The sequence below is a fragment of the Dreissena polymorpha genome, chromosome 1 (genome assembly GCF_020536995.1).
Source record: "Dreissena polymorpha isolate Duluth1 chromosome 1, UMN_Dpol_1.0, whole genome shotgun sequence".
Taxonomy (NCBI): domain Eukaryota; kingdom Metazoa; phylum Mollusca; class Bivalvia; order Myida; family Dreissenidae; genus Dreissena; species Dreissena polymorpha.
Window position 1 is genome coordinate 170,395,961 of NC_068355.1, and position 27,500 is coordinate 170,423,460.

The following is a 27,500-nucleotide window of genomic DNA, read 5'->3' on the forward strand; positions in this document are numbered from 1 at the left end:
TGTTTGTCAATTATTTAATTGAAGTAGAAATAATACATCAGTGTACATAATTTTATTGTGTTGTTCCCTTCGTTCTTTACTTTAAAAATGCAACTTAACAGCTTTGCAATCAACTGAAATAATATATAAAAAGTAAAAACAATAAACGTTTGGCTTTCTTAATACGATATCATTTCAAACGCTGTTGGAAGGAACCATTGCTTATTAGAGGTTTACAAGGTAATTTACCCAAGTACGCAAATGTAATGGTCGATTGCCCTTAGGCATGATTCTGTTTTATTACTTTAATCCGGTTGTAAAAATGCATGACCGAAGGGTCATCAGATAAGCAAAAACAGGGTCAAAATCTGATAAAATAGCGCTGTTTAACTGACTGTACGAAAATCCGTATGTCCGAAAATTTAGAATCATGAAAACATAAATATTTTGGCTTAAAAAGGAAATGTAAGAAAATTTAGAATGTAAGAGAAAATACGGTGGTTTTATGGTGTTTAAATCGATTAGAAATAGCAAAACCTAAAGACATTATCTCAAGTGTGATTTTCAAAAGATTTTATATGAATGTACACACACGGTAAAACTAGTCTATTAAAATGAAATACCTTCATTGGTTCTCATGTTTTTAATATTTATTAAACATAGGTATTTGTGAACACTTGTTGTTATATAATATTGAAATGTACACGCATACTGAACATAAAATCATTAGCATAACGGCTAAGTTGGTTTTTACTAAGATTGCAATAGTGTTTATTTTATTATTATGAATCTTATGAGGATAATTTTGAAAGTATGACACAGAGTATCTGAAGAAGATATATACATAATCACATATGTTGTTGTTGTTGTGGTTATTGTTTCAATATTTTTATGAGTATCATACATTCAATGACGAATAGCTATTAATTTGTCATACAAACACCATAATTATTATTGGATTGCGGAGATTAAACAAATCGATTCCCTAGTAACTGATATAACTGATACATTTTTTGAGCGACAATTTGAAACTAAATCTAGTATTATTTAAATTTGATTATTTTAATTGCAGACTTTTTTTATTAACCCCAATTATTGTGTACGCAACGTTTCTTTTATTTAAATCGCTGAGTACGAAGCATCAAGCTATTTTTTAATTAATTGACAGTGATCTTTAATGTATGTCATAATATAAATTGAAATCAATCTTAATTAAAGCTTGAGCGGTTGGTTTGTAATAAGTTTTGTAAATGTTGCTGTAGGATATGTATGCACAATAAATACTAACGCTCTGGCATATTGTGATGGTGATATGATTATATATTGCACAATGAATATGTGATGATGTTCTTGTGATAATATTGAGGCTATAATTAGTTTTTGAATTAAGCTAGCTAATTTCAAATAAGATACAAACACATCCCAATCCTAAAATTATCAGTAAGTTATAGTATTGTTTGCCTCTAGGCGCATAATTAGTTGAAGGCCTAGTTTATCTGTTAATCCTCGCCCCATGTGGTGTCCCAGTGGGTACACTGATATTAATACACGATGTATTGGTCCACAATTAAATCTCTTATAAAAACATGTCTCTCAGGTGACTGAAAAATGGCTGTGTAGATACAACAAATACTACTACAACGGAGACTAAGATAACACATGTTACAATTAATTTGTCTTCCTTGCGTTCTTCTTATACGACAAACACTTCTAAAACAAAAAAGCAAAAAGCCGCTACTGCTACTGCTTCGGCTACTCTTACTGCTACTGCTACTGCTACTGCTGCCGCTGCCGCTGCCACTGCCACTGCCACTGCCGCTGCCACTGCCGCTGCCGCTGCCGCTGCCACTGCCGCTGCCACTGCCGCTGCCGCTGCCACTGCCACTGCCGCTGCCACTGCCGCTGCCAGTGCTGCTGCTGCTGCTACTGATAGTGCTACTGCCACTGCTACTGCCACTGCTACTGCCACTGCTACTGCCACTGCTACTGCCACTGCTACTGCCACTGCTACTGCCACTGCCACTGCTACTGCCACTGCCACTGCCACTGCCGCTGCTGCTGTTGCTTCTGATAGTGCTACTGCTACTGCTGCTGCTGCTGCTTCTGCTGCTGTTGCTACTGCTACTGCTACTGATACGGCTACTGATACTGCTACTTCTACTGCTACTGCTAGTGCTACTGCTACTGCTACTGCTACTGATTCTGCTACTGCTACTGCTGCTGCTGCTACTGCTGCTGCTGCTGCTACTGCTACTATTGATAATAATTCTCCTTCTACTTCTATTTCTAATATTGATAGCGATGCTTCATAATTTATTTTTAAATGTATCATTTTGTTAAAACAGGAAAGAACTGTTATATATATTTTCTTAAAGGGATCTTTTCACGCTTTGGTAAATTGACAAAATTGAAAAAAGTTGTTTCAGATTCGTAAGTTTTCGTTTTAGTTATGATATTTGTGAGGAAACAGTAATACTGAACATTAACCATGCTCTAATATAGCCATTATATGCATCTTTTGACGATTTTAAAACCTAAAAATTATAAAGCGTTGCAACGCGAAACGATTGAATAATTTGGAGAGTTCTGTTTTTGTCGTTAAATTTTGTGAAACTACGAAGATTGCTTATATAAGGTATAAAATACGTCGAGAATGTGTACTCGGCGGAATAGCTCAGTAGGCATAAGCGTTTATACTACAGGACTCTGCCAGGACTCCAGGGGTCACTGGTTCGAACCCTGCTCCGGGCAATGTACATTTCCTTTTTTTTATTTTTTTTTCTTGATTTTTTACTGGAGCTTTTATGATCCAATGTTTACATTTATCAATATAAAGCATTTAATGAATAAGTTAAAAAAAATGCCAAAATCTGTGAAAAGGCCCCTTTAAAGGTGTAAAGAATCTAAACTTTTCTGCGATTAAAGTTTTATTTAACTGGATTAGTATAGGCCACATAACAGACGCTATTGTACTGATTTGTACTAAACAACATTTTGTCATAATCAACAGTTTTAACATGCCGCAGTTTCCTTGGAAGTTGACCTTTGATTGGAGTTATGTATAAAACATTTACAAGGTATTTGTTGACAGTTTGTCCTGTCACAATTATATATTAGTTGAGCCAAACGTGTGATAAAGATCCCTTTTGGGGTGGCGATAAATACTATTTATATTGTTCAACAGTGGGAGACTGAGAAAACATATGTTACAATTAATTTGTCTACTTTGCCTGCTTCTTCTTTATATATTTTTCTTGCTAATCGTTTTAGTTTAGTTTTAGTTAAGTAGGTATATCAATTTACATTTTTTGATAGATATTTATTTGGATAGTAATAGTATGTTTTATTTGACTTGACATCATTGAACCGGTTTATTCATTGATAAGATCGGGATCTCCACAGGTGTTTAATCTCGATTGTTAGGTGGGGAGAAGGGTCCGAATGATAATGTTGTCGTCGGCTTACGAATCACATTTCACAAGTTTTAGACAAATATGCATACGTTATAAACCTAATTTAAGTATTACATAGATAATAACTTATCTTTATTTTGATGAACTACGTTTAAGGTATAAAACTATAATTATCTATGTGTTGTGTGCCGCATACATACCATCTTGCTTTTTTTAAATTTGATCACAACGGTCAGAAGTCATAAACATTCATTATGCATGGTTGCTAAAGCACAGTGTATACTAACTAACCTATGTTTATTGTTGTTTGCTAGGGTTATTATTATTATGTTTTATTTTTTTTTATTTTGGGGGGGGGTGGGAGGGCTTTTATAGAAGATTTCAACTAGTCCTTCAATTAACGAAAAAAAAATAATAGACAGCTTCATTCATGCTGTTCTATTATGGTGTTTTAACGCATATAATTATGTATGGTTGATGAAGCACATTGTATGCTACCGATGTTTATTGTTGTTTGATGATGATGTTAAGTTGGTGTTGCTGTTGTTGTTAATGATGATGATGATGAGGAGGAGGAGGAAGAAGAAGAAGAAGAAGATGATGATGATGATGATGATGATGGTGGTGGTGGTAGTAATGACGACGACGACGATGATGATGATTTTGATTATGATAATGAGATTTGAATTAAATTAATGCGCAAAGATTTTTCTTTTTAGCGGCCAAATGCAGATATCTGCGCTCGGCCGCTGTAAGGGTTATGTAATATTTGCAATCTACATAGGAGTCAATAGCAGATACCAAGCACCATATGCTTATGAGAAACAAAAGCAAAATATTGGCAATCGCTGAAATCTCGAATATGACTTAATCATTTTATTAAATGAAAACCGGTAACTATTTTAAACGGTTATTATATTGCAACAACTTAGCGGTGTTTATCCAAAAGACCATTGTTATAATTACAGGGACGTCAATAGGCCAAACTATTCAGGAAATATGATTTGAGTCGTCAAGGATAGATTTTGAGATCAATGTACGTCCGATGAGATTTAAAGGGAGTTGGAGGCGTAGGGACAGATTCGTTCGAGTACGCGATCATTTGAGAACAAATTATGTTGAAGCTTTATCGGAATTCCGGAAATTTGCGATCGGTACCGATTTTTCCTGGTTCTTTTTTATTGATTCTGATAAGTTAGCGGCCGGCACGGACATGAATATTAACTGACGAAAACCTCTTCGCTACTTTCCGAAAATCTTCGACATGTTGCAAATATCCGTAATATTCCGCATTGTACTCACCAGAAATTGCAACTAGAAAGACTACAATAAATCAGTTAGCTACGGCTCGGGCGGGGATTTACCTATTATCCCTGTAAGGGACCTAATGCCCCAGACTACCGGCTATTTTTTCCGGAATTCGAACTTGATACACTTGATATCCCTGAATTAAATATTTATATCCGCAATTTTGATCTCTAGAGTGCTGACTGTTAGTATTGTATTTGACTGGAATGACTGTCGATTATGTGTTTTTAAGATTAAAACAAGCTTACGAAGAACTTTGTGTTTGCTTTTTTGTACGCTTTCTTTTTAAAAATGTATTGTCCGCCACGGACGCAACAATTGACCAAATGTACCAGATTGTGGTCTCTTTAAAGTGCTATGTTTTTACTGCCGTGATATCTTTAACAAACTACACATTATTGATCGTGGACGTTTTATACTCCTATTGAATTTGTTTCCCCAAAATATGCTCTTCTATTAGTAGATGTTTAGGTGACGATGTTCTAATTATAGATCTTACACGGCCAAGAAACACTAGATAGGTCTTTGCAAAGAGAGCTGTTGGATATCGTGAATGCGTTCAATGTGGCCTGTTTATTTCAGAAAGCTATGTGCAATGTTTTATGGGGATTTCTATCAAATTGCCAATTGCAAAATTTGATTTAATTCATTCGGACCTACAAGCGGGAAACTTCTTCATTAAAATTCAATGGGCTTTTAAGAAGTTCGTTGAAAGGCCAAATTTGACGTTAAACAGCAACGCCGAAAAAATTGCTACTCAGTCTTATTTATCACTTTTTTTGTAAGATTTACCAGTAGACGTTCTTCAGTGAAATTAAGCAAACACACAGTGCCGACAAATATGGAAGGGTATTTAGGTAAAAATTACATCCTTCTTTGTGACTGTGTCATGATTCTTGATGGTACTTTCAATTAGTATGTAGACACCTTTTCATGCTTGATGACACTTACATCTTGCCTGATGTCCAATGTCTATTTACATTCTGCTTAATGGTATCATGCATGTGTACAGATGCAACATTCTTGTTCGTTAATTGCATGCTGCATATGTGTATGTTGGTTTGTGCAGAGAGACTTGTGCAATAGGCGCAGTGCATAATGAAATCAAATATTAATGCGTTTAATAAATTAACGCGATGGTAAGATGTGAGTTTCACCCAAGCACAAAGCAACATACTATCATGCATGATACAATGATGTCAATTGACAGTCATTCCGAAATGCTACGGAGGACTACGGAAATTTACGGCGTATAACGGAAATTTTATGTTATAGGAGAAGTTGCGCACCTTTGTAAGATATTTGCTACTGAACCGAAATTAACCGCGTGTTTGTAGACTTAACTTTTTTTTGGTTAATGACTAACCATAATTTTTGTACAGTAATTTACCTTCAATAACCAAAGAAAGTCTATGGATATATTTCAATATATGCTACTAATGCATGTATGCAGAGCTCCAGATAAGACGCTTAAAGTCGTAAAATGTTTACATTATATGCATTGATATTGAGTTTTACGCATGATCACACATTTTGAATTCTTATTTTATTTTTCCAATGTGTAACCGTACGCACAGAATTTAAGTCTACTTTTTTACTAAATTTAATTCAATTTTTTACGACTTTAAGCGTCTTATCTGGAGCTCTTCTTAGACTATAAACCTAAATGCGGATGTGCCAAAAATTATATTTACCTGAAAAAAAAAGAATTAATAATAGACTTTAAGGCTGGATTATTATAGAGTGTAAACCAAGATTTTGCTGAAAAAGTTATCTGGAACTTTGCATGTATGTTGAGAGGAAATCGATTACATAATTTCAAATTTACTAGAGTACTTTTATATTGCACCACATAAAATGCTTTAAAACTATAATATTGCAGTGCACATATAAACTTTATTATAGATGGGTAGGTATTTCGTGTCAATCTCTTTCACATATGAAAGAGCTGTTGGTCATGCTGCTTTAAGTACATATAGATGCATGACACAATTTAGATTAAGCAAAATAAAACACTAGGTATTTGCCAAGAGTCAAATATATACGAGCAGTAAGAGCGTAATCGTGCACAGCGAGACTTACTCATGTAGAATTGAAACTCTTATTGCTTTCTTTCGAAATAATTTCATGTGTCCGATCTAATATGCAATATGCCCGGTGTTTTTTTTGCGGATTAATGTTCCGTTTTAGATCCATAATTAACGAATGCCTCAATATTTTCAAAAATTAACACCGGAATAATGTTCACCGACATTTTTTCATACAGATTGGATATAAATATTATAGAGCTTAACAAAAAATACATTAAGCCCTGTTCTCCCGGCACACGTGCTGGACACACAGGTGGTTAGCGTGTGGCTATGATAATAATTAGTGAAAACATCTTTTTGAATGATAAATAATCATATTAAAACGAAAAATCAAATTTTCTATATATAAAAAATCACTACCGTTTTATATATAACAAGGTATCCAACTCGAAATCATCCGAAAACGGGGTGCATCGTTTTGAGCAGCCATTACTAAATTAATTTTGCAGCGATTTTCATGACCCGGTCTTATTCAACGCAGAAATGAATTTCCTTTTAGGAAATGTATATATATTGTTATATTTCTACACATGCTGGGTCAAATTTTAAGAAATAAAGCTATACATAATTCGCTTGACCCAGTTGTTATCGATCAGACCGTATTTATGAATGAAATCTCCAGTTGTAAAGACACAACTCCGCATTGGAGCAATGAAATCACTCTTGTGTTTAAAATGTCAGTTGGTTGAAATGTATGTAAACAAAGGTTTGAAAATGCGCTGGACAGTTAGTTTTGATGCATAATTCTACGGCAAGCACGGTAAGAATGTTTTTTTCATACGTTTTATTGAATTATGGTATCGAGGTTCGTGAACTTTGCAGGGAAAATGCCCATTTCCCCGTGAAGATTTCAGTCATGAATACTGTCTGATCGATCACAGCTGGGTCACGCGAGTTGTGTGTCGTGTTATTTTTTAAAAGTTGACCCAGTATTTGTAAAAATATTGCAAGACATATACATTTCCAGAAAGGAAATTTATTTCTGCGTTGAATAAGACCAAGATCGTGAAAATCGCTGCAAAATTGATGAAGTAATGGCTGTTTAAAACGATGCATCCCGTTTTCGGATGATTTCGAGTTGGATACCTTGTTGAATATATATTTAACTTATTTTTTTAAGAAAAGTTGATTTTTCGTTATAATATGATTACTTATCATTCCAAAATATGTTTTCACTAACTAGTATTATAGCCACACGCTAACCACCTGTAGCTGGACACTTTTAAAAAACACTATACAAATTCAAGTACTTATGCACTTAATTGATTGTAAACAATGACGGTTGAAATCCGTGCGTGGGAATTTTTCTGGTAACCAAGAGCGACGTCAACGTTCATGACAAACCTGTTTGTATGACATTTATTTATTGATTTTTTCCAACTTGATTGAAAATTATGTTTTATGATATTTTAATACATGTAGATGAAGTAGTTGTTTTCTCAACGAGGAGTACAATAGTTGTACAGTACTAGACACGAGTACTTGTAACTTTCAGGTTTCTCTGTATACCACAGACATTATATAGTCATAAAATGATAAATATGTGTTTATAGAAATTGTAATTATAGCATGGTTAACAGACTAGAGAAATCTGAAAGTTTCACGCACAGGTCTGTGGCAATGGGGGTTTGGGCTACTTTATAAATATGAGGTCGATATGCAATGCACATCGGTAGATTACGTCTACTGTAATTATTTGGACTAGGGAAGGGCCACAATTCCAACACATCAGCCCCGTTATGTTCTGAATAAAATACATGTATAATTTCTTGAGTGCCAATTGCATCTTACAAATATCAAAAACATTCACGGCAGTCAATTCATTGTGTAAACTTACTGGTCTTCATGACAATAATGAACGTATTTAGTTTAATGGAGATTATATAACGAAGGGAACTAATTCAGCTTATTCAGTTTACTAGTCAAAATGATTCGGATGTTTTCGCTTTTTTTTCCGAAAAGTAATTTATTCAACATACGGAAAATAAACGCGCGCCACCTGATGTCATAATTTAGTAACTTGCATTCTGCTTACTGCCTGTTGCTAACTGCCGTTGTTAATGACGCTTAGTGGCAAAACCGATTATGACTGGTTTCAGGAATAATGAACACACAAACATTGGATAGTCACCAAGCATGTTGAAACAATCATCAAGTATAACCGATAGAGAACAAGCATGTTGGAACTGTCATGAAGCATGTTAGAATAAACATCACGCATAATGTAAATATTATTCATGAATGATGTAATGTTGCAGCAATCATCAAGTATAAACGAATAGACAACAAGCATGTTGGAATTGTCATCAAGCAAATTAGAATAAGCATCAGTCATAATGTAAATATTCACCACGAATGATGTAACTTTTACCTATATATCCTTCCATAGACATGTGTTGTTACTAAAATAGACATAGAGATTTGAGCATTGGGAGTGACCTAATCATACTGTGCTTTAGCAGTATTACGGAATACCGTTAGTGCCATCGTGGTTACACATTAAAATCCAGAGGGCGAGAACGCGAGAACGCGATAGTACGATGGCGACAATGTGACAATACGATGATGACAGGGTGACAATACGATGGCGACAATGCGATAGTACGATGGCGACAATGCGAGAACGCGATAATACGATGACGACAATCAGACAGTGCGATGACGACAGTGCGACAATACGATGGCGACAGTGAGATAGTACGATGGCGACAATACTACAGTTCGATAGTGCGATAATACGATGACGACAGTGCGAAAATACGATGACGACAGTGCGACAATACGATGGCGATAGCCGACAGTGCGATAGTACGATGGTGCCAATGCGATAACGCGATAGTATGATGGCGGCAATTCGAAAATGCGATGGCGACAGTGCGACAATACGATGGCGACAATGCGATAGAACGATGGCGACATTGCGATGATACCACGGCGACAGTACGATATGACTATCGCATTGTCGCCCCCGTACTATCGCACTGCCGCCATTGTATTGTCGCACTGTCGCATTGTCGTCATCGTACTAGCGCGTTTTCGCAATCGTACGAACGCATTGTCGCCATCGTATTGTCGCACTGTCGTCATCGTACTTTCGCGTTCTCGCAATCTCGCCCTCTGGATTTTAATGAGTAACCACGGTGGCCCTAACGGTATTTTGTACAGTAAAGTGCGTAAAATCTGGTTTGGAATAACAATTTTTATGCCGAAAACAGATGTTGAAAACCCGACTTTGTTTTATAAGTAGTAGTCTAAATATACAATGAGTTTTCCGAGCATTAAATAAACATATTAAAATAAAATTCATGTTCGTATCAGTTGAAGTTCTTGTTAATAGTAGAAGCAAAGAACACAATAAAACGCTGATTGGGCTTACTAATTTGAGGCAAGAAAAAACACATCGCGCTATTATATATAACATATAACGCGCATCCGCAAAGTTCGAGCGCCCGTCTCGGTGCCGTCGTTTCCGGTGAAAGTTTCGCACAGGAGCTACCGAGTTTGGATATGAGACCACGAATCATGGCTTGACTTTATATATCAGTCAGCGTAGTACCTGACCAGACTGCGCGGTTGGACAAGCTAGGATGGACCAACTTCGGCCGCATATGACATAAAACCCATTTTCGCATGACGCGGGTCATCTGACCTTTATAATGTGTATATAGCTTTGAATGGAATTTGCACATAGTTTTTGGCATGGACTTATTGTTATGTTAATGTGTTGCACGCTTTCAAAAGCAGAGGGCATATATAAGATCAATTATACTACGGAGTTCATTTTCTGTTGCAAAATGAAATGCAATAAAGATTGTTACTCCGCGGTGTGTACAGTATGACAGCGTTGTCTGTCTGCGATGCATTCATACTGGTTCTAAGCTGGCATACTCACCAATTGGACTCAACCATCTGCTCGAACAAGAAATGATAAGTTCTACTAGCATAAACCTTTAATTGTAACTCATTTTAAAAATATTCATGTTATTTATATTATTCAATTTATTATTCAAAATTATAATTATTATTTCCTTTATTGTTGTTTTTCGCATTAAGAAACTTATTCGGCTTACGAAACTGAAAAATCCCATTGGAAAAAAATCCCATGGGAGAAAAAATCCCATGGGAGAAAAAATCCCATGGGATTTAAAAATCCCATGGGATTTAAAAATCCCATGGGATTTTTTGTCTTTTTTTAAACACGACTAAACGCATTAAAATATCGTAGTTGTTCATCATTTCATAAAATATGATGTTTCTGAAAGTTTCATGAATAAATCTCTCAAAATAAGAAAAAAATCCCATGGGATTTTTTTCTCCCATTTTAAAATGGGATTTTTTTATTACTAAATATTTTTATATATAATTGGCATAAAACCAATATACAGTCCTTAAATAACGTTAAAATACTTGCAAACGCAAATAAAACACGTTTTTTAAAATGTTCAAAATCCCATGGGATTTTTCTCCCATTTGCAAATTATGGGAGAAAAAAAATCCCATGGGAGAAAAAATCCCATGGGAAAATTGAAAATCCCATGGGAAAATGCAAAAATCCCATGGGAACCCCAACTTTGCTTATAAATTTCATAGTGAAGAAAACGCGTTTTTTGAGTGAAAATAACCAATTATTAATCAACGATAAGACTTTTATCGCATACTATGTCTCAAAGTAGCAAATCTTTAAGAAAAAGGGTACTTAAGTTTGCGAAATTTCGGTTTCGCAAAGTTTTTCCGGTGGCCGTTATACCTTAACACTTGTCAACACACAAAACAATTTCGCAAAAAATGTCTCGATCTGTTTAACTAAATAAGGGAATTATTTCGGATGCAACATTAAAATTGAAATTAAAAACAAAGAAAGGAAGATAATTGTTTCCATAGTGTATGGTACATCCAACCGGCATGACCGAAAAACGTAAATGCGTGTTCATCTATACATTTACTTATCGACGAAAATTAGTCTGTAAGGGTGAAATATGAGGCTAGTAATACGACTAGAAAGCAGAATGTTCTGTTATCGAATTACAAACTTGACGAATACATTTTAACAAGAATTGAATGCTAAGAAGTATTGTTCTGACATTCTTACATGAGATAGCGACAAGTGTGTAACAATATGAAATTCCCTTCGGTAAAATACAATATCTCTGTGTTAAGAACGTTACTTTAGCCGAATTATTAGTCAATATAATATCCGACGTGTTTTGATGCAGATGGAGGTAGATGTTCTATCGAAGAAGATTGACAGTTTAATGAAGTTTAGACAGGAGAATGATATGTTGAAAAACAAGTAAGTGTTTTTTTTTGCACGGTCAAATACAAATCAACATATTGTCAACCGTGTCTCACGTAAGTTTTTAACGGTCCAACAACGTTTTGATCAGATGTTGCGTTTACATGTTGAAATATGATGAATGCAAATCGGCATAATGAAGTGAAAATCATCGCTCGTAATATTCGTGCGTTTAGTCACAATCTGAGTGATCAGCTGGGGCTGGATAATAAAGTTGCCGATATTATATGTTGATTCAGATTATGCACAGAATGTTCGCAAAGGTTGCCGAAATGTTGCGTAAGATAACGAATATTGCAAGATCGAGAGGAGATTTCGATTTATCAAATTCAATACTTTGTAAGCTTAATGGACGACAATTTCTTTGGAGGAGAACACACAGCCTACCAAATATTAACGGACTAAATATTGGGGTTGCGCGCCGATATGAAATAACAAAATGATTTATTGGCAGGATTGATGACTTTTGAGAGCATAGTTCGCAAATGATGGAAGAGAGTGGGTCACTGGAAAACACAAACGACGAACTCTCAAACACCCGGCTTGCGGAACGCTTTGATGGATCTCTGAAGCAAAGATGGATTGATATATGCGAATCACTTGGAGACGCTTTCACCGAAATTCAGTATCTAAACAATCTGTCTTACGTTATGCAGGTATAAATATATATATATGTGTGTTTTGCTAAATTATTTGGTAAAATCGGTTAGAAACAAAAAAAAAAATCATTTAATTATGATTTGTCATTCCAAATATTATAATTAACCGTTATGTCTATGTCTTCTTCATATTTTTGTATTTGCATGCAACACATTTTCAATTATTCCAGTTGGTTTTCAACGAATGTTCTCTGACTGTTGAGGGGACGGAGAAACCTATGTTACAGCTAGCCAAATATGCCAATGAGGACAAGAATAAGGTTAGATATAATAAAATAACCGCCAGAAACCATGCGTGCAATATTGTGATATTTTCATACTGTGTGAGTGTTTTTTTTTTAATTCTCACTTGTCGTCTTTCAAACACTCCTCTAAAACACAATCATATACATCTTATATACATTAACGTCTTTGACATGAAAATACGTCTTTTTAATGGCACTAAAATTATCATCTGACCTCGACGCAGAGTTAATGAAAACATTAAAAAACGCAGTGTTGTGTGGATATGCAATTACATGCAGCATATATAAATTATTGTAATTTTGCTCTAGCTTATTCTAATTGATGTGTTCTTGCTGGGTTTGTCTGGTTAACCATCAATCCCTGTTTGATTGTCCAGACTTTTTTTTATAGCATATATTTAAACTTGCAGGTGCGACACTCCCTACGAGTTGTTCGAAAACCAATTGGCCAGAAACAGACGACACGAGATTGCGTTGTTAAAGTGAGTTTTGATATAAGATTTTAACAGCTGATTCGATCAAGACACATCTTCTAAACCTTACTTTCTGCATTAACGCTGTATTCACGTTCACAAATTCGTGTTCTTTGCATAAAAATATTGGCTCGTTCGATAACATGTATATTAAGTGTGTGTGTGTTACAGGATATAGTCGCTAGAGTGAAAACGGATGATTGTGTGAATGATTTATTAACAAACCACAACTTGCCTGGCGCCACAGTCGCAAATATTCAAATATTTCTTAATGATTTGGTGGACATTTGCTGGCTGATGTGTATTGCTAACCCACCTTTAAAACTGAACTTTGAAGTCAAAGGAGTTGAATACAAACTTGTTAGCCAGCGATTTATGGAATTCGCAACTACTTGGAACAACACATATTCTGATGGAAACCCCGGTGCAGTTTATCTTGTTGCTTGGCCTGCAGTTGAACGCGAGGACAGCAAGGGCAACGGTGGGTTTTTGAAAAAAGGCGAAGCTATTGTGTGTCGATAAATCGGAAAATATTGACAGATAATGGCTTTAATTATTCCGACAGTATTCATGTGTTCGTTAAAAAAATTACCTGTTTGGAATAAAAGTAAAACATATACACTCAACATATTATATAACATATTTCATTTACTACTTTATACTTTGTTAGTTTTAACCTGTTAATTATACTTGCTATGATTGTTATTATATTATTATTGTTGTGAATATTATACATTTCCGAATAGGAAATGTGTGTGTGAACTGTTCAAATCCTAAATAAACGTAGTTTTGTTTTACAAAAAGCCAACGTGTTTTATTGTAGATTTCAGCTGAATTATCGTCATATATTGAAAACTAATTTTTGCAAAACAAAACGGACACGCCATTCAAGAAACAGTATCAAGAGAGAAATGCGTGCTATCTATTCTGCAATGCTTTATTTAGAGAATATATATCCATTTCCTATACAGAAAAAAGCAATTACTATGACACGATAATAAACAAGATACGCGATGTTTCCTAACAAACAAAACAGTTTATGTTATTCTGCGGAATCTTATGTGTGTATTATAGCACTGGATTATTATTGAACATTTTACAGTAAAATACAGGCGCGAAAGCACGACCAAGCACAATAATCCAATAAATATTGCTTTATAATTGTTTGAAATGTAATTTGTATATATAGTCAATAATTACATTACTCAAAAGGTAAAGCTAATTCCATGTCCGTGTTATAATGATATATATGTTTTATATAGCAATTAACCCTTCACATCAGCTATTTTAATTGAAGCTGTCAGCATCTTTGGTAATTTCAAAAATACACGTCCCTGAAAGGAAGTTGGTAGAAAGTCGGTCAGAGCATTGTTAAAATACAAAAACTATACAAGATATTTATTTTATTCCAGTTAATGAAATGCTGAAACGTATTTGGGTAATAATTTCCAATATTGTGTTCATAGGCAGACTAAGATTCATCTTCATGAGTTTTTTTAGTATTTTAATTAAGTTCGAACGTACGCCTTCTCAGTGTTACTCATGTTTTATACTCACTAATGATATCATAAATAGGACACTTACAGGTTAACACTCACTAACCTTTTTATTATAATGGGTTTGCCAAGGTGTCTTCCTCAGTAGTTTCGAGCAAACGAGAAAAAACTAAAATGCCTCGATGGTAAATATTTACACAAATTAGACAATGGTCTAATTTGATCTACACGTTAAAGTCATTCAACCGTGAAAGTTTTAGTGGTATACGACATGTAGCTAAGAGTAGTGTTCTATGTATCCAACTATTCTTTCCGCCCTCCGTCCTTTTATCGCTTATTTAGAGTACCTCTCAAACTGAAACCTTTCTAAAATATGTCATATACACATCAATAAATGCATACTGGTATGCATCTTAACCCATCTTATCATATCAAATGATAATATATTTTAAACGACAAAACCGTAACCGTAACAGGGAATCACACAATCTATGCCAACCTTTTTTTTCAATTGTTTACAAACTGTCTAAAATTGACGTCTGACAAAATGAACATTGGCTTATAAGGCAACAATGGCGAATATTGCTTTTTCCGACATAATCTTAGTGATGCCGTTCGGAAATAAGCCTAGGTCAATGATCTTACTATTTTACATCGTTTTCCCAAACTTGAGGTCAGGCATTTATTACATCTGTTTCCGGAACCCACCATCGGGAATGCTTAACCCTCTACATTTATTGTTTACATATGATATAAAAATGGAAATCGGGCATTTGCGGGATTATCGAGTAATGGATAAAGACGGGAGAAGTTGTACATGTATGCGATTGAGACAGTTGAAACGTATGTATCGGGGAATCGAGAGACTCGGGAAAATACGATTATTACAATCAGTTATGAGTTCTCTATGGCTTCAAACTGTGAATTGCCTTATCAAACACGCAATTATCACTCCTCCAAGTGCAGTATCCTACAGCTAGGTGCGAACACGGTTTTGTTTTATACGCGTCATTTAAGAAGACAGAAAAAACTATCGTGGTGTGAAGTAAATGTTGAAATTTGAAAACAACAACGCTAACAATCCCACATTGTTCTACAGACAAATTAATTTTATTTTTCGGGGAGGGGCTGGGCTTGTTTGTTATCAGTTTCTATCCAAGGAAAATTATAGATAATAAGAGTGTTAGCGGAGTGTCACATTACCAACAATTTCCTCCGCATCATGCCGAGGCGTGTCTCGGCGAACAGACGCGGCAACCAGATGGTCGATGCCGAATCATCTCCGCGAGCACTTGATGTCGTCAAACTCCGCGGATCGAGGAATTTGTTGGTTTTGCGTGTACTGTACCTTGTTGATAAAAAAGAATTTTCCGTCAATAAAATACAATTACTTTACCCCTTAGCAGCCGAGAAAAGGGGGCGCTTTTATTTTGATCACTCCTTCATTTTATTTTACGATAGGGGCGCGTTTATTAGGGCGGGAGCGTTTATAAGAATAAAGACGGTAATTATATAATCTGAATGTTTACCCCATGTGAATAACATGATAAAAATAAGATTATAGTTTTGAACGGTCAATGCAAAGTAACTGTACCTCGCAATTATCTAAGAAATAATCAAAACTTAAACACGAGTTTAAACTATTTCAATTAAATTGCATTATGAATACAGAAAATGATTACATGGATGCAAACAAGTGACGCGTGACCAATACTACCCACATTATTTAATGTTAAAGTGTCTTTACCATAGAAGATTAATAAACAGATAAGTAGGACAATCACGTACTCAGTTTTATATGATAAGTGACGAGTTACAACTTAAAAAAATGACATCATAAACTGGAGACAACAACGTGTAAAGCCTGTTATAAATACATATGAATTTCAATTGATTGACATCCGAATCTCACTATTTGATCAGTTGAAGACATAACAATACGATGCAAATAAAGACTAACCACTTAACATTAAATTTTATATCTTAACACTATACAACTGTTGGAAATAGCTTTCATCAGACGTATCAATGAAAACGACGTCAACGTCACAAAGAAACATCACATTTTTGGCAGAAAATATGGTAAATATAAACTATATATAACACATACTACTCTAAACAAAAATAGATTAGAGTTAATAAAACAGACTGTGTTCAAGTAACGGTCAATATTATTTTCAAGAACATCAGTAGATACAAAAATGAAAGCAGATATACAAGGTGCCTGTACCACGTGACTTTTTCGGCTATGTGTGGGACAATCGGATGTCAACAAACCATCGCTTCAGGTAACGTTTTTGGATAACTTCTTCATTAATTCAAAACCATTTTCAAAAAAACAAAGACGAGAGCCCGGTCATTGTCAAAATACACAACTGTGTTAAGTTTGCGCAAAATTAATTTAGTATTTTTTCCAAAAAGTGCAACCGCGCGTTTGAAACGACACGAATTGAAATGCTATGTGTGGTATATTTTTTATTCAATCAACAAAAACGTTCATTATAATATTGTCGAAGGTTTAAAAAAATAGGGCAGACATTGTAATTCTTCATAGAGAAGCTACATACATTGTATGTTTGCACAAATACTTCTGATTCGGAGTGTGTCCTTAAAAATGCTATAATGCTATGTGTGGGACACGTTTTTGAAATGCTGTGTGTGGTATACAAACTAAACTAGAGAATCGAAAGATTGACATAAACATCAATAATATTTTAAGTCTGGCTAAATAACAAAAGTTGGTCAATAAAACATTGTTAGTACTGTTTTGCGTGCTTAAAATATGATAATCACGACGCTCATGTTACTCAAAATTATCATGATTGTCGATAATTTATATTCATATTTTTTACTTGCAGAATGCCATTTGTTTGGGAACAGTGTGGTAGAGAGGTCAAAACACAGTCGGGAATCGAATCTCCAAACACAAAGCGACCCACGCACGGGAAGGAAAATATTTCTGCTGCGGCAAACCTTTCCTTGAGAGTTTCTATAAAATTGATTGTTATAAAATGTTAAATTTTCAGTGAATTGTTTCTTCCAACTAAGGCACTTGTTTAATACACAAAATCGTACGGATTGTTTGTGCAAGGTGTCATGTGAATATAATTGTAACAAAATTACAATAAGTGTTATTGAACTTATGGTTATGTGCTTTTTATCAGGAATGTGTAAACATATTAGACTGTAACGAGAGTTATTAAATAAGCATAAAGAGATAATACAGCATTATTTAAACAAATAGACAAAAGGATAAATAACTTATTTTTCTGTAAAATCATGTCTGTGTATCTAAATCCTATTGAGCTATCTTATATATCACGCATGGCAACTCTTTATTTATTTTTTATGAGGTTTTACAGTTTATTTCATGTGTATTTTATTCTTTTCAGGGAGATAAAAGTATTTTTGGAAGCACCTTCAAGAGACGTACTGATATCTTGATCAATGAAAAGTTGTCATATATAATTAATGTTCAAAAGTTTAAAAGACTGTTTGGTACGTTACCAGATGGTGCAAGTATTGCCGTGAAAGAAAACAATCATAGTAGACATTAAATACACATTTGACAATTCAACAAATTGAACAACATGTATTGTTTATTACTTGGTGCGGTGGAAACAAGATCTTGCAGCCCCTGTCATAACCGGGTCGAATGAGTATTTTCATTAAACATCTTACACTATTTTCATTTATTCAGATTTCATTTGAAATTGAGTTCATGAAGTATTTATACAATTAAATATGTTTGTTGGTATAATAAACCCCCAAAGCCAATACTTGTTTGCGATGATCATTTGTTACGTGTTTATTAGATCATTTATATGTTTGTATAGCACGATTTGTTACTTTGCGAAAACTGATGTACTTCTTAATGTACTTGGTGCTTTAATTTCTATTGTAACATGTTCATACTGGTTATAAAGCAATGTTATTATTAATGGAGTGTTTATTTTGATATACTTAAGATATTCATATGGAGATGATATTGGAAACTAAATTAACTTAATAGACCACAAACAATCATCATTGGATTTATATTGTTATTTGTTATGAAACAATTGTTTTATTAACATATATACTCAGATTTTATATTTTTCTAATCAATTCCATTAATGACATATATACAAAACACATAAATATACACAAATATCAATACATACACTTTGCTTTGATTATTCCAAAATACATATTAAATGGTATGTTAGCATAGTTAGTTGAATTAGCTTTCCGTAAACATCACAGAATGAAGCTGGGTCCGTCTCTGTCACTGTGGTTTTGATAATTAACTTGCCGCATAACATCTTCCGTGTGGTTTGATGGTGTTCATCTAATTCTAATACAGCTTCGCGCCTTAAAGCGTTACAAATCCTTCGACTAATCCTTGTCAAGTCTGAAAAACAACAGAAGTAAAACCCACTTTAAAGCAAGTGCTTTTACTTTCTTTGTCATTTATTTATCAAAAAGGACCGAATTTAATAATCAGGCAGAAATATCAATCATGATATTTATTTAAAGACAATAAGTAAAAAAAAGAAAATATTATAGTTCAACATAACATGTTTGTTAAAAAAGACCATTGGTTGGATAACAATTACGCAGTGTATTTTATTTAAAATTTATGTTCAATTAAACATAAATTGTTTAAACATTACACAATTACTTCAGTATAACATCATGTAACATTTGGTGAATTTGATATATTTTCAGTACAGACTGAAGTATATGTTTTAGATTCTTACAAAACTGTGTTCAGATTAAATGCAGTACTGACGGGAAAATTCTTGCATACCACACGTAGCATTTCAAAAAATGTGTCCCACACATAGCATTATTGCATTTTTATACTCAGACTCCGAATCAGATGTATATGCGCAAACATACAATATATGTAGCTTCTCTATGAAGAATTACAATGCCCGCCATATTTTTTAAACCTTCAACAATATTATAATGAACGTTTGTGTTGATTGAATAACAAATATACCACAAATAGCATTTCACTTTGTGTGTTTTCAAACACGCGGTTGCACTTTTTTGAAAAAAAAAACACTTAATTAATTTTGCGCAAACTTAACACAGTTGTGTATTTTGACAATGACCGGGCTCTCGTCTTTGTTTTTTTTTTTGAAAATGGTTTTGAATTAATGAAGAAATTATCAGAAACGTATCTGAAGCGATGGTTTGTTGACATCCAATTGTCCCACACATAGCCGAAAAAGTCACGTGGTACATACACCTTGATATAGTACAATCGTTGTCGGTACATCCATAATGTGCAGCTAGATGTGACATTATATTTAATTGAGTAATTCCTTTTTTCAGATCAAATATGTTTTATTCTGCTTGAAACAGAATGCTTAGTTTGTCCACTGTAACAATACGTGAGTACTTAAAATACGTTTAGTGCAGTCATTTGTGTATAACAAAGAATGAAAATGCATGTGCACGCCTTAATGAAATAAATTCCATTACAGGACAATACCCAAACACCATAACGAAATGTTTCGGCAAACCGCTTGTTTTCCTTAAGAATGTTTTAACATAGAGAATACAACGCATGATCTAGAAGAAGTCGAGTAATAGAACTTCGCGATACGTTTATATTTCTTGTCAATGTGCTATTAAAGGGATCTTTTCACGGTTTGGTAAATTGACAAAAATTGAAAAAAGTTGTTTCAGATTCCCAAATTTTTGTTTTAGTTATGATATTTGTGATGAAACTACGGTGGCAATAAGGTGACATCACCGCTCCAAAAAAAAAAAGTCGGGAAAACACAAGTTATGTTTTCCCGTCGCCAAAAAAAAATAACTCGGGGAAACACAAAATATGTCTGTTTTCAGGAGTTATTTTTTTGGCGACGGGAAAACAAAAGTGCTGTTTTCACGTCTTTTTTTTTTTGAGCGGAAAACATAAGTTCTGTTTTCCCGTCTCTTTTTTTTTGAGACTTGAAAACACAATCGCTATATTGTTCGCACAAGATAATCGGCCAATCACAGACGCGGATTATATGGAGGGAACATTTGAATTTGTCCTAAAGGCAAGTTCTGGTATAACAAAACATACTACTACTACTACATCTACTACTACTACTACTACTACTACTACTACTACTACTACTACTACTACTACTACTACTATTACTACTACTACTACTACTACTACTACTACTACTACTACTACTACTACTACTACTACTACTAGTATTTATTCATTTATCGTGTACTTTAAATTTGCGACGACAAAGGCCACATTTACAAGTAAAAGTAAAGTGTCGATTCTGACCAAAGTTCCACTTCTCCGAACTAAAACTTAATCATGCATCAGCCATTTTTTTAATTAACCGGACAAAGATAATAGTCGCTCGTTTGCGTTAAAGGTCAAATGCTTGCCTAAACTCTTACTCATAAGGAACCTCAAACAACAAGCGCGCATTTCAAGCAATGACCCAAAAATTGCCTCTTGTAGGTCATTGTTCAGTTTAAATGCGGTAGCCTTATTTATTATTATCCGAATGTATCATTAAAAGGTCGTCTGCCGAATGAAGGTGATTATGCAGTTTTAAATGCGTGTGCCTTGACAAACATTATGGTATTTTAATTGTTTTGCCACACATGCTAGCAATATCATAATGGGATGCAGCGCGCTGAATCCATGATCCCGTCTTTAGGTTAAATATTAAACTTAAAGAAAAAATATCGAACTTTTCCATGGTGCATCATTTGCAAGTCGTAAATTTGCCATTTACACGAATCTGCGCAATTAATTATTACTCGCGTCGTTTGTCGCTTACAACAGATGTGTTTCAATATAATTCAAAATTTAAATATAACTATTGTTTATTTTGATGTTAATTGCTAATGCAATGCTCCTTTTAAGTATCCAAGCATGTGATAAGAGCGTATAATGTCTTTGACATGAAAATACGTCTTTCTAATGGCACTAAAATTATCATCTGACCTCGACGCAGAGTTAATGAAATATTAAAAACGGAGGGTTGTGTAGATATGCAATTATATGCAGCACTGTATACATTATTGTAATTCTGCTCTAGCTTATTCTAATTGATGTTTTCTTGATGGGTTTGCCTGGAAAATTTTCAAAACCTATTTGATTGCCCAGACTTTTACTTTATAGCATATATTTGAACTTGCAGGTGCGACAGTCCCTATGAGTTTTTCGCAAACCACTTGGCCAGAAACAAATGACACGAGATTGCGTTGTTAAAGTGAGTTTTGATATAAGATGTTGAAAGATGATTCGATCAAGACACTTCCTGTAAACATTACTTTCTGTATTAAAGCTGAATTCACGTTCACAAATTCGTGTTCTTTGCATTAAATAATTAATTAGCTCTATTGATAACATGTATAATAAGTGTGTGTGTTTTACAGGATATAGTCGCTAGAGTGAAAACGAATAATTGTGTGAATGATTTATTAATAAAACCACAACTTGCCTGGCGCCACAGTCGCAAATATTAAAATATTTCTTAATGATTTAATGTGCGTGTAATTATGATACATATGTTTTTGATAGTAATTAACATTTCGCATTAGTTATTTAATTGAAACTGTCATTATCTTTGATAATTTCGAAAATACACGTCACTGAAAGTAAGTTGGTAGAATGTCGGTCAGAGTATTGATAAAATACAAAAAGCTATACAAGATATTTATTTAATGCCAGTTAATATACTGAAACGTATTTGGGTAATTATTCCCGGTATTGTGTTCAAAGGCAGACTAAGGAACATCTTAATTAGTTTCTTTTAGTATTTTAATTAAGTTCGAATGTACGCCTTCTCAGTGTTACTCATATTTTATACCCATTCCTAATATCATAAATAGGACACTCATTACTCTTAGGTTATAATATTGTTGAATGCTTAGGTTATCAATCACTAACCTTTTTATTATAATGGGTTTGCCAAGGTGTCTTCCTCAGTCGTTTCAAGAAAAAGAGAAAAACCATTAAATGTCTCGATGGTACATATTAACACAAATAAGACATTTTAAGATCTACACGATTAAGTCATTAAACAGTGAAAGTTTGAGTGAGTGGTATACAACATATAGTTAAGAGTAGTATTCTTGGCAAACCCATTATATAGAGAATAATAGCTTAGTGTTGATTAGAGATCAGGTTTATCATGCGAGGCTTAGAAAACAAAAAGCACGAGTCTTGGCGTCATTCCACCAGCTAAAGTGTAGACACTACCTGCAGATAATAATTTGAAATCCAACCGATAGCTTCCTCCAATACCAGATCTTTTCTTTGCTTGATTAATGAAAAGAGCCTGGCCATCCATAAAAGGGTTAAAATATAAACGAAACTGAGAAAGGGGTTCAAATTTGCAACATTTTTTAGAAATCTATTAGTGGTAGGGACCTTAAGAGGGAAAACAAGCAAAGAATACAGACCACTTTACTTTTAAACAGCCTTTGCAAAACTGGCCACAAATTTCAGATCATCCAGAAAGGCTTTGTTTAAATGGACATGTTCATCTTAACATGTTGAAATTTCACCTGTTGACCAAACCAACAGTTTTAAAATGTTATTTAGCCGATCAGAAGGACCACCAGGCAGCCAATTCTGCAAAGACTGTTTTACACAATAGCTGAAACTACAACAAATATTACTTCAGTATATTTACTTACCATCATAAACCATTGTTAATCGCTCTAACCCAGACAACGTGGAGGATGACTGTAAAGAGAGCCAAACTAATGCAATCAAATAAATGGACATTTATATATCGTAACTAAAGAAGTGACCAAGTCTTACTCCGTTGGTAAAAATAATGCAATTTTATATCATTAGATAACATATTTAGTTATCCATACAGTTACAGGTGATTGATAAGTCTCTAAAAATATGTTTGGAAATTTTTCATATCATTAAAACGCCTTTGAACGTGCACTCTTGCATGAAAAGGGCGCTATATAAATCCGGTATAATAATAATAAAACTTTTTTTTTCAATTTCAAATCAAGTTGAAAATTGGTCCATAGACCTTTAAATATATTTAAAACAAACTACCCACGGGAAGTTAAATATGTATCAGGGCTTTTTATTACTATTTGGAAGTGTGACTTATACGTATAAAAATTGAAAATTTAAGTTATATCATTAACATCAAATTGAGTAGAAAAACTATACAATTGTTGGATTAAATGTGGATAATCATAACTAAGATATCCTGAATACAAACAATTCTGTAAATAATTACAAAGTTTCATATGACAAAAGCAACAGCATCTATTTCCACATTGAAAACCTCTACATACAACCATCCAAAAATAAATACCATCAATTTTAAATTGATTAAAGTAGATTTTGAAAAAAGGTACTATTTGCATACGTCAATGTAAATCAATAACAGTGATAAATAAAAAAGCCACAAAAGCCCTGACACAGACAATTGTTGAAAATCAGGAAACATTGGATACCTAAAATCGATAAATATGCCTTCATTTCGAAAATAAATAACATCCCATACAATTTTAAAATACAAAAAAGAGGGGCATAATACAAGTCTACTACTAGAAACAACAAGGGGGTTTATTATTTTGATAAAAAAAAAACAGTTGTAACCCTAATTAATTATAACCATTCGTCTGACATGAAATGCATAGGCACCAAATGTTACATGACATGTATATTACCTTTTCATTAATGCTATTTATTAAAGCCACATACAATAATGTAAATTCAGTGTTCCTTACTACAAAAGCCAAATTTTTAACGCTAGATGTTGTATGGTAACATAGATTTAACGAAAAACAAAATTCTCGTATATATTTTTTGTGTCACAACACATTCCATGTGAATTTCCCTCGACGATATTCGAAAATTCCCGAGCAAACGTATGGGTGAACTTTATTTTACGACATATTTTACGAAATATTAGTTTATTTAGAGTATTTACATGGCTGTAATGAAATCAATGTTACAATGATTGTCATAATAGTAGTCACTGACATTACATGACTCATCATGACAAATACATTTGTTTTAGCCTATTTATTTAGTTTACGACTATTTATTTAAGCTCCATTGCATTAAAAGCCTAAGGCTATTCAAATGCTTTTGAGTCCAATTTCTTTGTAGCACCAGTACTTTGCCTATGTAATTTGTAGTTATTGTTATTCTGAAATTTGTTTAATTCACTTGGACCATGACAACCGGCATCTTTAATTCTTGTATGGCAGTAATCAGCATACCATAAAGCATTGTTTAGAGATTTCAGCACTTGCGTGCCACTGTCCTCAACAATGTCAGCTGTCCGTCCGCATCCAGTACTTTGCGCCCAGTCAATCAAATTATAGTAAAGCTGTTGAGGTTCAGATAGTTGTTTTATTTTTGCACTTATGTTAACTTCATGTTTGTGGGGCCTAATGAACACCTTTGACTTAACTATCATTACTTTGAGCGCACTTAAGTCACAGTTTGAACTAGTAGATGGAAGGCGTGTAGAATTTTAAGTATACTTGACAATTTTGTTGACCAGCTAATCGGCGGCACTCATTTGCATGTTAATGTCAATATTTTAATTTCATCGTTACCACCAAGCTTATTACAGATTTTTACCTAATGGACGCATTCCGGCGATATTTTACATCCTGATGTTGATGCGGCTGAGAAAAATAAATTACTTAAATCATCTTTGATGCAATGGCCCATTGCCACCGGAGGAAAAATTACATTTCCATTTTTATCTGTGCCATTTATTTCCCAAACCAATCAACATCGCAAAGCGTTATAACAGTCTATGTCGTACAATATGAAGGCTAAATTAAACTTAATCATTAAACGAATATGTGCGGAGCAAAATTGTTGCTCTGGGTGTAAAATAAAAATAAAATAGTTTTCTTTCGTTTAAAGATTTTTAGGTGCGGCAAATTCAACGAACATTTAATCAATGTGTTGTAGCCTTATGGCTATTTGTTATAAAGTTGCAAAAGAAGATACACAAGATTTTAAGTTGCGAATTAATGTAAATAATTGTCTACAAATCCAATATGAAAATTTAATGCAATTGCAGCAGCCAAAACATAAGACGCCAGGTTATTAATATTGATTTGTGAACATAAGCAACATTCTGGTCAGGGTGAAAACATTGAAACCATTGGAGTGATATACATACAATTTTGTCTTGCAAGTGACTTCATGGCTGAATGCCATTGGGGTTATTATTGGAATTAAGATCACCATCTATGATATTGAACAATCAAATAACAAGAACATGGACAAACTGTTAATAAGACTAATAATAAGAATGATATAAAACAGAAATCTTCTAAAATATTGAGTGTCCAAAATCAATATGACCAGATATAAATGTTTTAAAATGAAAGCGTTAATTTCAGGAGGGCATGCGTATACGGGAGCTAACCGGATTTAGCTTAAGTTAGTTGGAACTTACTTCCAAGATGGCGTTGTTTTTCGTGAATTGTATGTATATTTATTTTAAATGAATGAACCCTTTCGGCTCTATGGTGATTGTGCTTCCCTCGCTTTTTTGTTTCAAGATCGAGACGTCAGGATAAAAATGTTATTGATGGAAAAAAATTCCAGAAAAGTAAAGAAAACAATCATTGTACTATAACAAATAGTTTCTTCATGGTCTCATGGGCTCCCTAAAGTCGCGGGCCCCATAGGCAGTTGCATACTCTGTCTTATGGGTAAACTGGGACTGCACTCGATAAGCTCCCGTATACGCATACACCCCCTTGCATTTAAATAGGGGATCATTGAGGTTAATTGTTTGATATTTCTTTTTTTTTCCATATGTTCATGTGTGTTGCAATATGTTAATTTATAAAATGAACCTTTACAGCATAATATAATTCATATAAACATTAAGTTATGATATGACATTTTTAAATATATAAAGTCGACAAATAACGTACCTGCCATTAAAATTCAAGCCTTTCGCACACAGGTACACAAAATAAAGGTCGTAATTATGATGCATTTGTTACAAAGTTTCTGATTAGTTATTTCTAGTTCTCGGAACCAATCAAATTTCACCGGGTACCTAAGGATGTTAATACCTAACAACCCGACTTTTGTGCAGTAATTCAATGCGTTATTTATGCAGACGATATACGTGTTCCGCGCTTTTTGGAAATGGTATGTACTTGATTTTCTCTCTTTAGCAATAGACTTCTAAAAATAGACATTCTACAATCCCCGCGCGAATTTTATAGTAGATATTAAGGTCCGCGCGATTAATTGAACCAGAGTGTTCTACAGGATTGAAAAAAATTGTTCCGAGGGAAAATAAATGAAAATTCTGCACTTTTTAGATTTCGATTTTTATGTAGGATTGTATGGCCAAATGGTTCCGACGGAAAACATGTTTAGTTCCGCGAAAATTTTGATTCCGTACACTCTACTGATATTCATTTTTCGCGGAAAGTGAAAGTTCAGCGAAAAATGAAAATCCCGATAGTTACTATATAATTATATGTATTTTAGCGGGGTCTCCAAAGGCTTTCCATATATTACATCGTCAAACCAGCTAATCTAGGCAAA

General features: G+C 34.0%; 1 protein-coding gene and 1 long non-coding RNA gene across 12 annotated transcripts in view; one reads left to right on the forward strand and one right to left on the reverse strand.

Annotated features, from left to right (window-relative positions):
* Positions 1-22,375, forward strand: part of LOC127860720 (uncharacterized) — a 38,035-nt gene extending 15,660 nt beyond the window's left edge. For 8 of the 11 annotated variants that reach the window (XM_052399051.1, XM_052399059.1, XM_052399040.1 and 5 more), the window contains exons 7-11: positions 12,004-12,080; positions 12,538-12,739; positions 12,913-13,002; positions 13,398-13,469; positions 13,632-14,277. In XM_052399051.1, the coding sequence (XP_052255011.1) occupies positions 12,004-12,080; positions 12,538-12,553 (93 nt within the window). In that variant the 3' untranslated portion in view covers positions 12,554-12,739; positions 12,913-13,002; positions 13,398-13,469; positions 13,632-14,277. Of the gene's footprint in view, positions 1-12,003; positions 12,081-12,537; positions 12,740-12,912; positions 13,003-13,397; positions 13,471-13,631; positions 14,278-22,351 lie in introns of those variants that run through there. The other 3 variants (XM_052399005.1, XM_052399013.1, XM_052398992.1) reach the window with 3 other exon arrangements.
* The window catches only part of LOC127860802 (uncharacterized), a 14,665-nt gene continuing 6,150 nt past the window's right edge, over positions 18,986-27,500 (reverse strand). Inside the window, exons 4-5 of the long non-coding RNA XR_008039929.1 lie at positions 23,618-23,666; positions 18,986-19,349 (exon numbers count right to left, since the gene is read on the reverse strand). This is a non-coding gene — a long non-coding RNA (uncharacterized LOC127860802). The remainder of the gene's footprint in view (positions 19,350-23,617; positions 23,667-27,500) is intronic.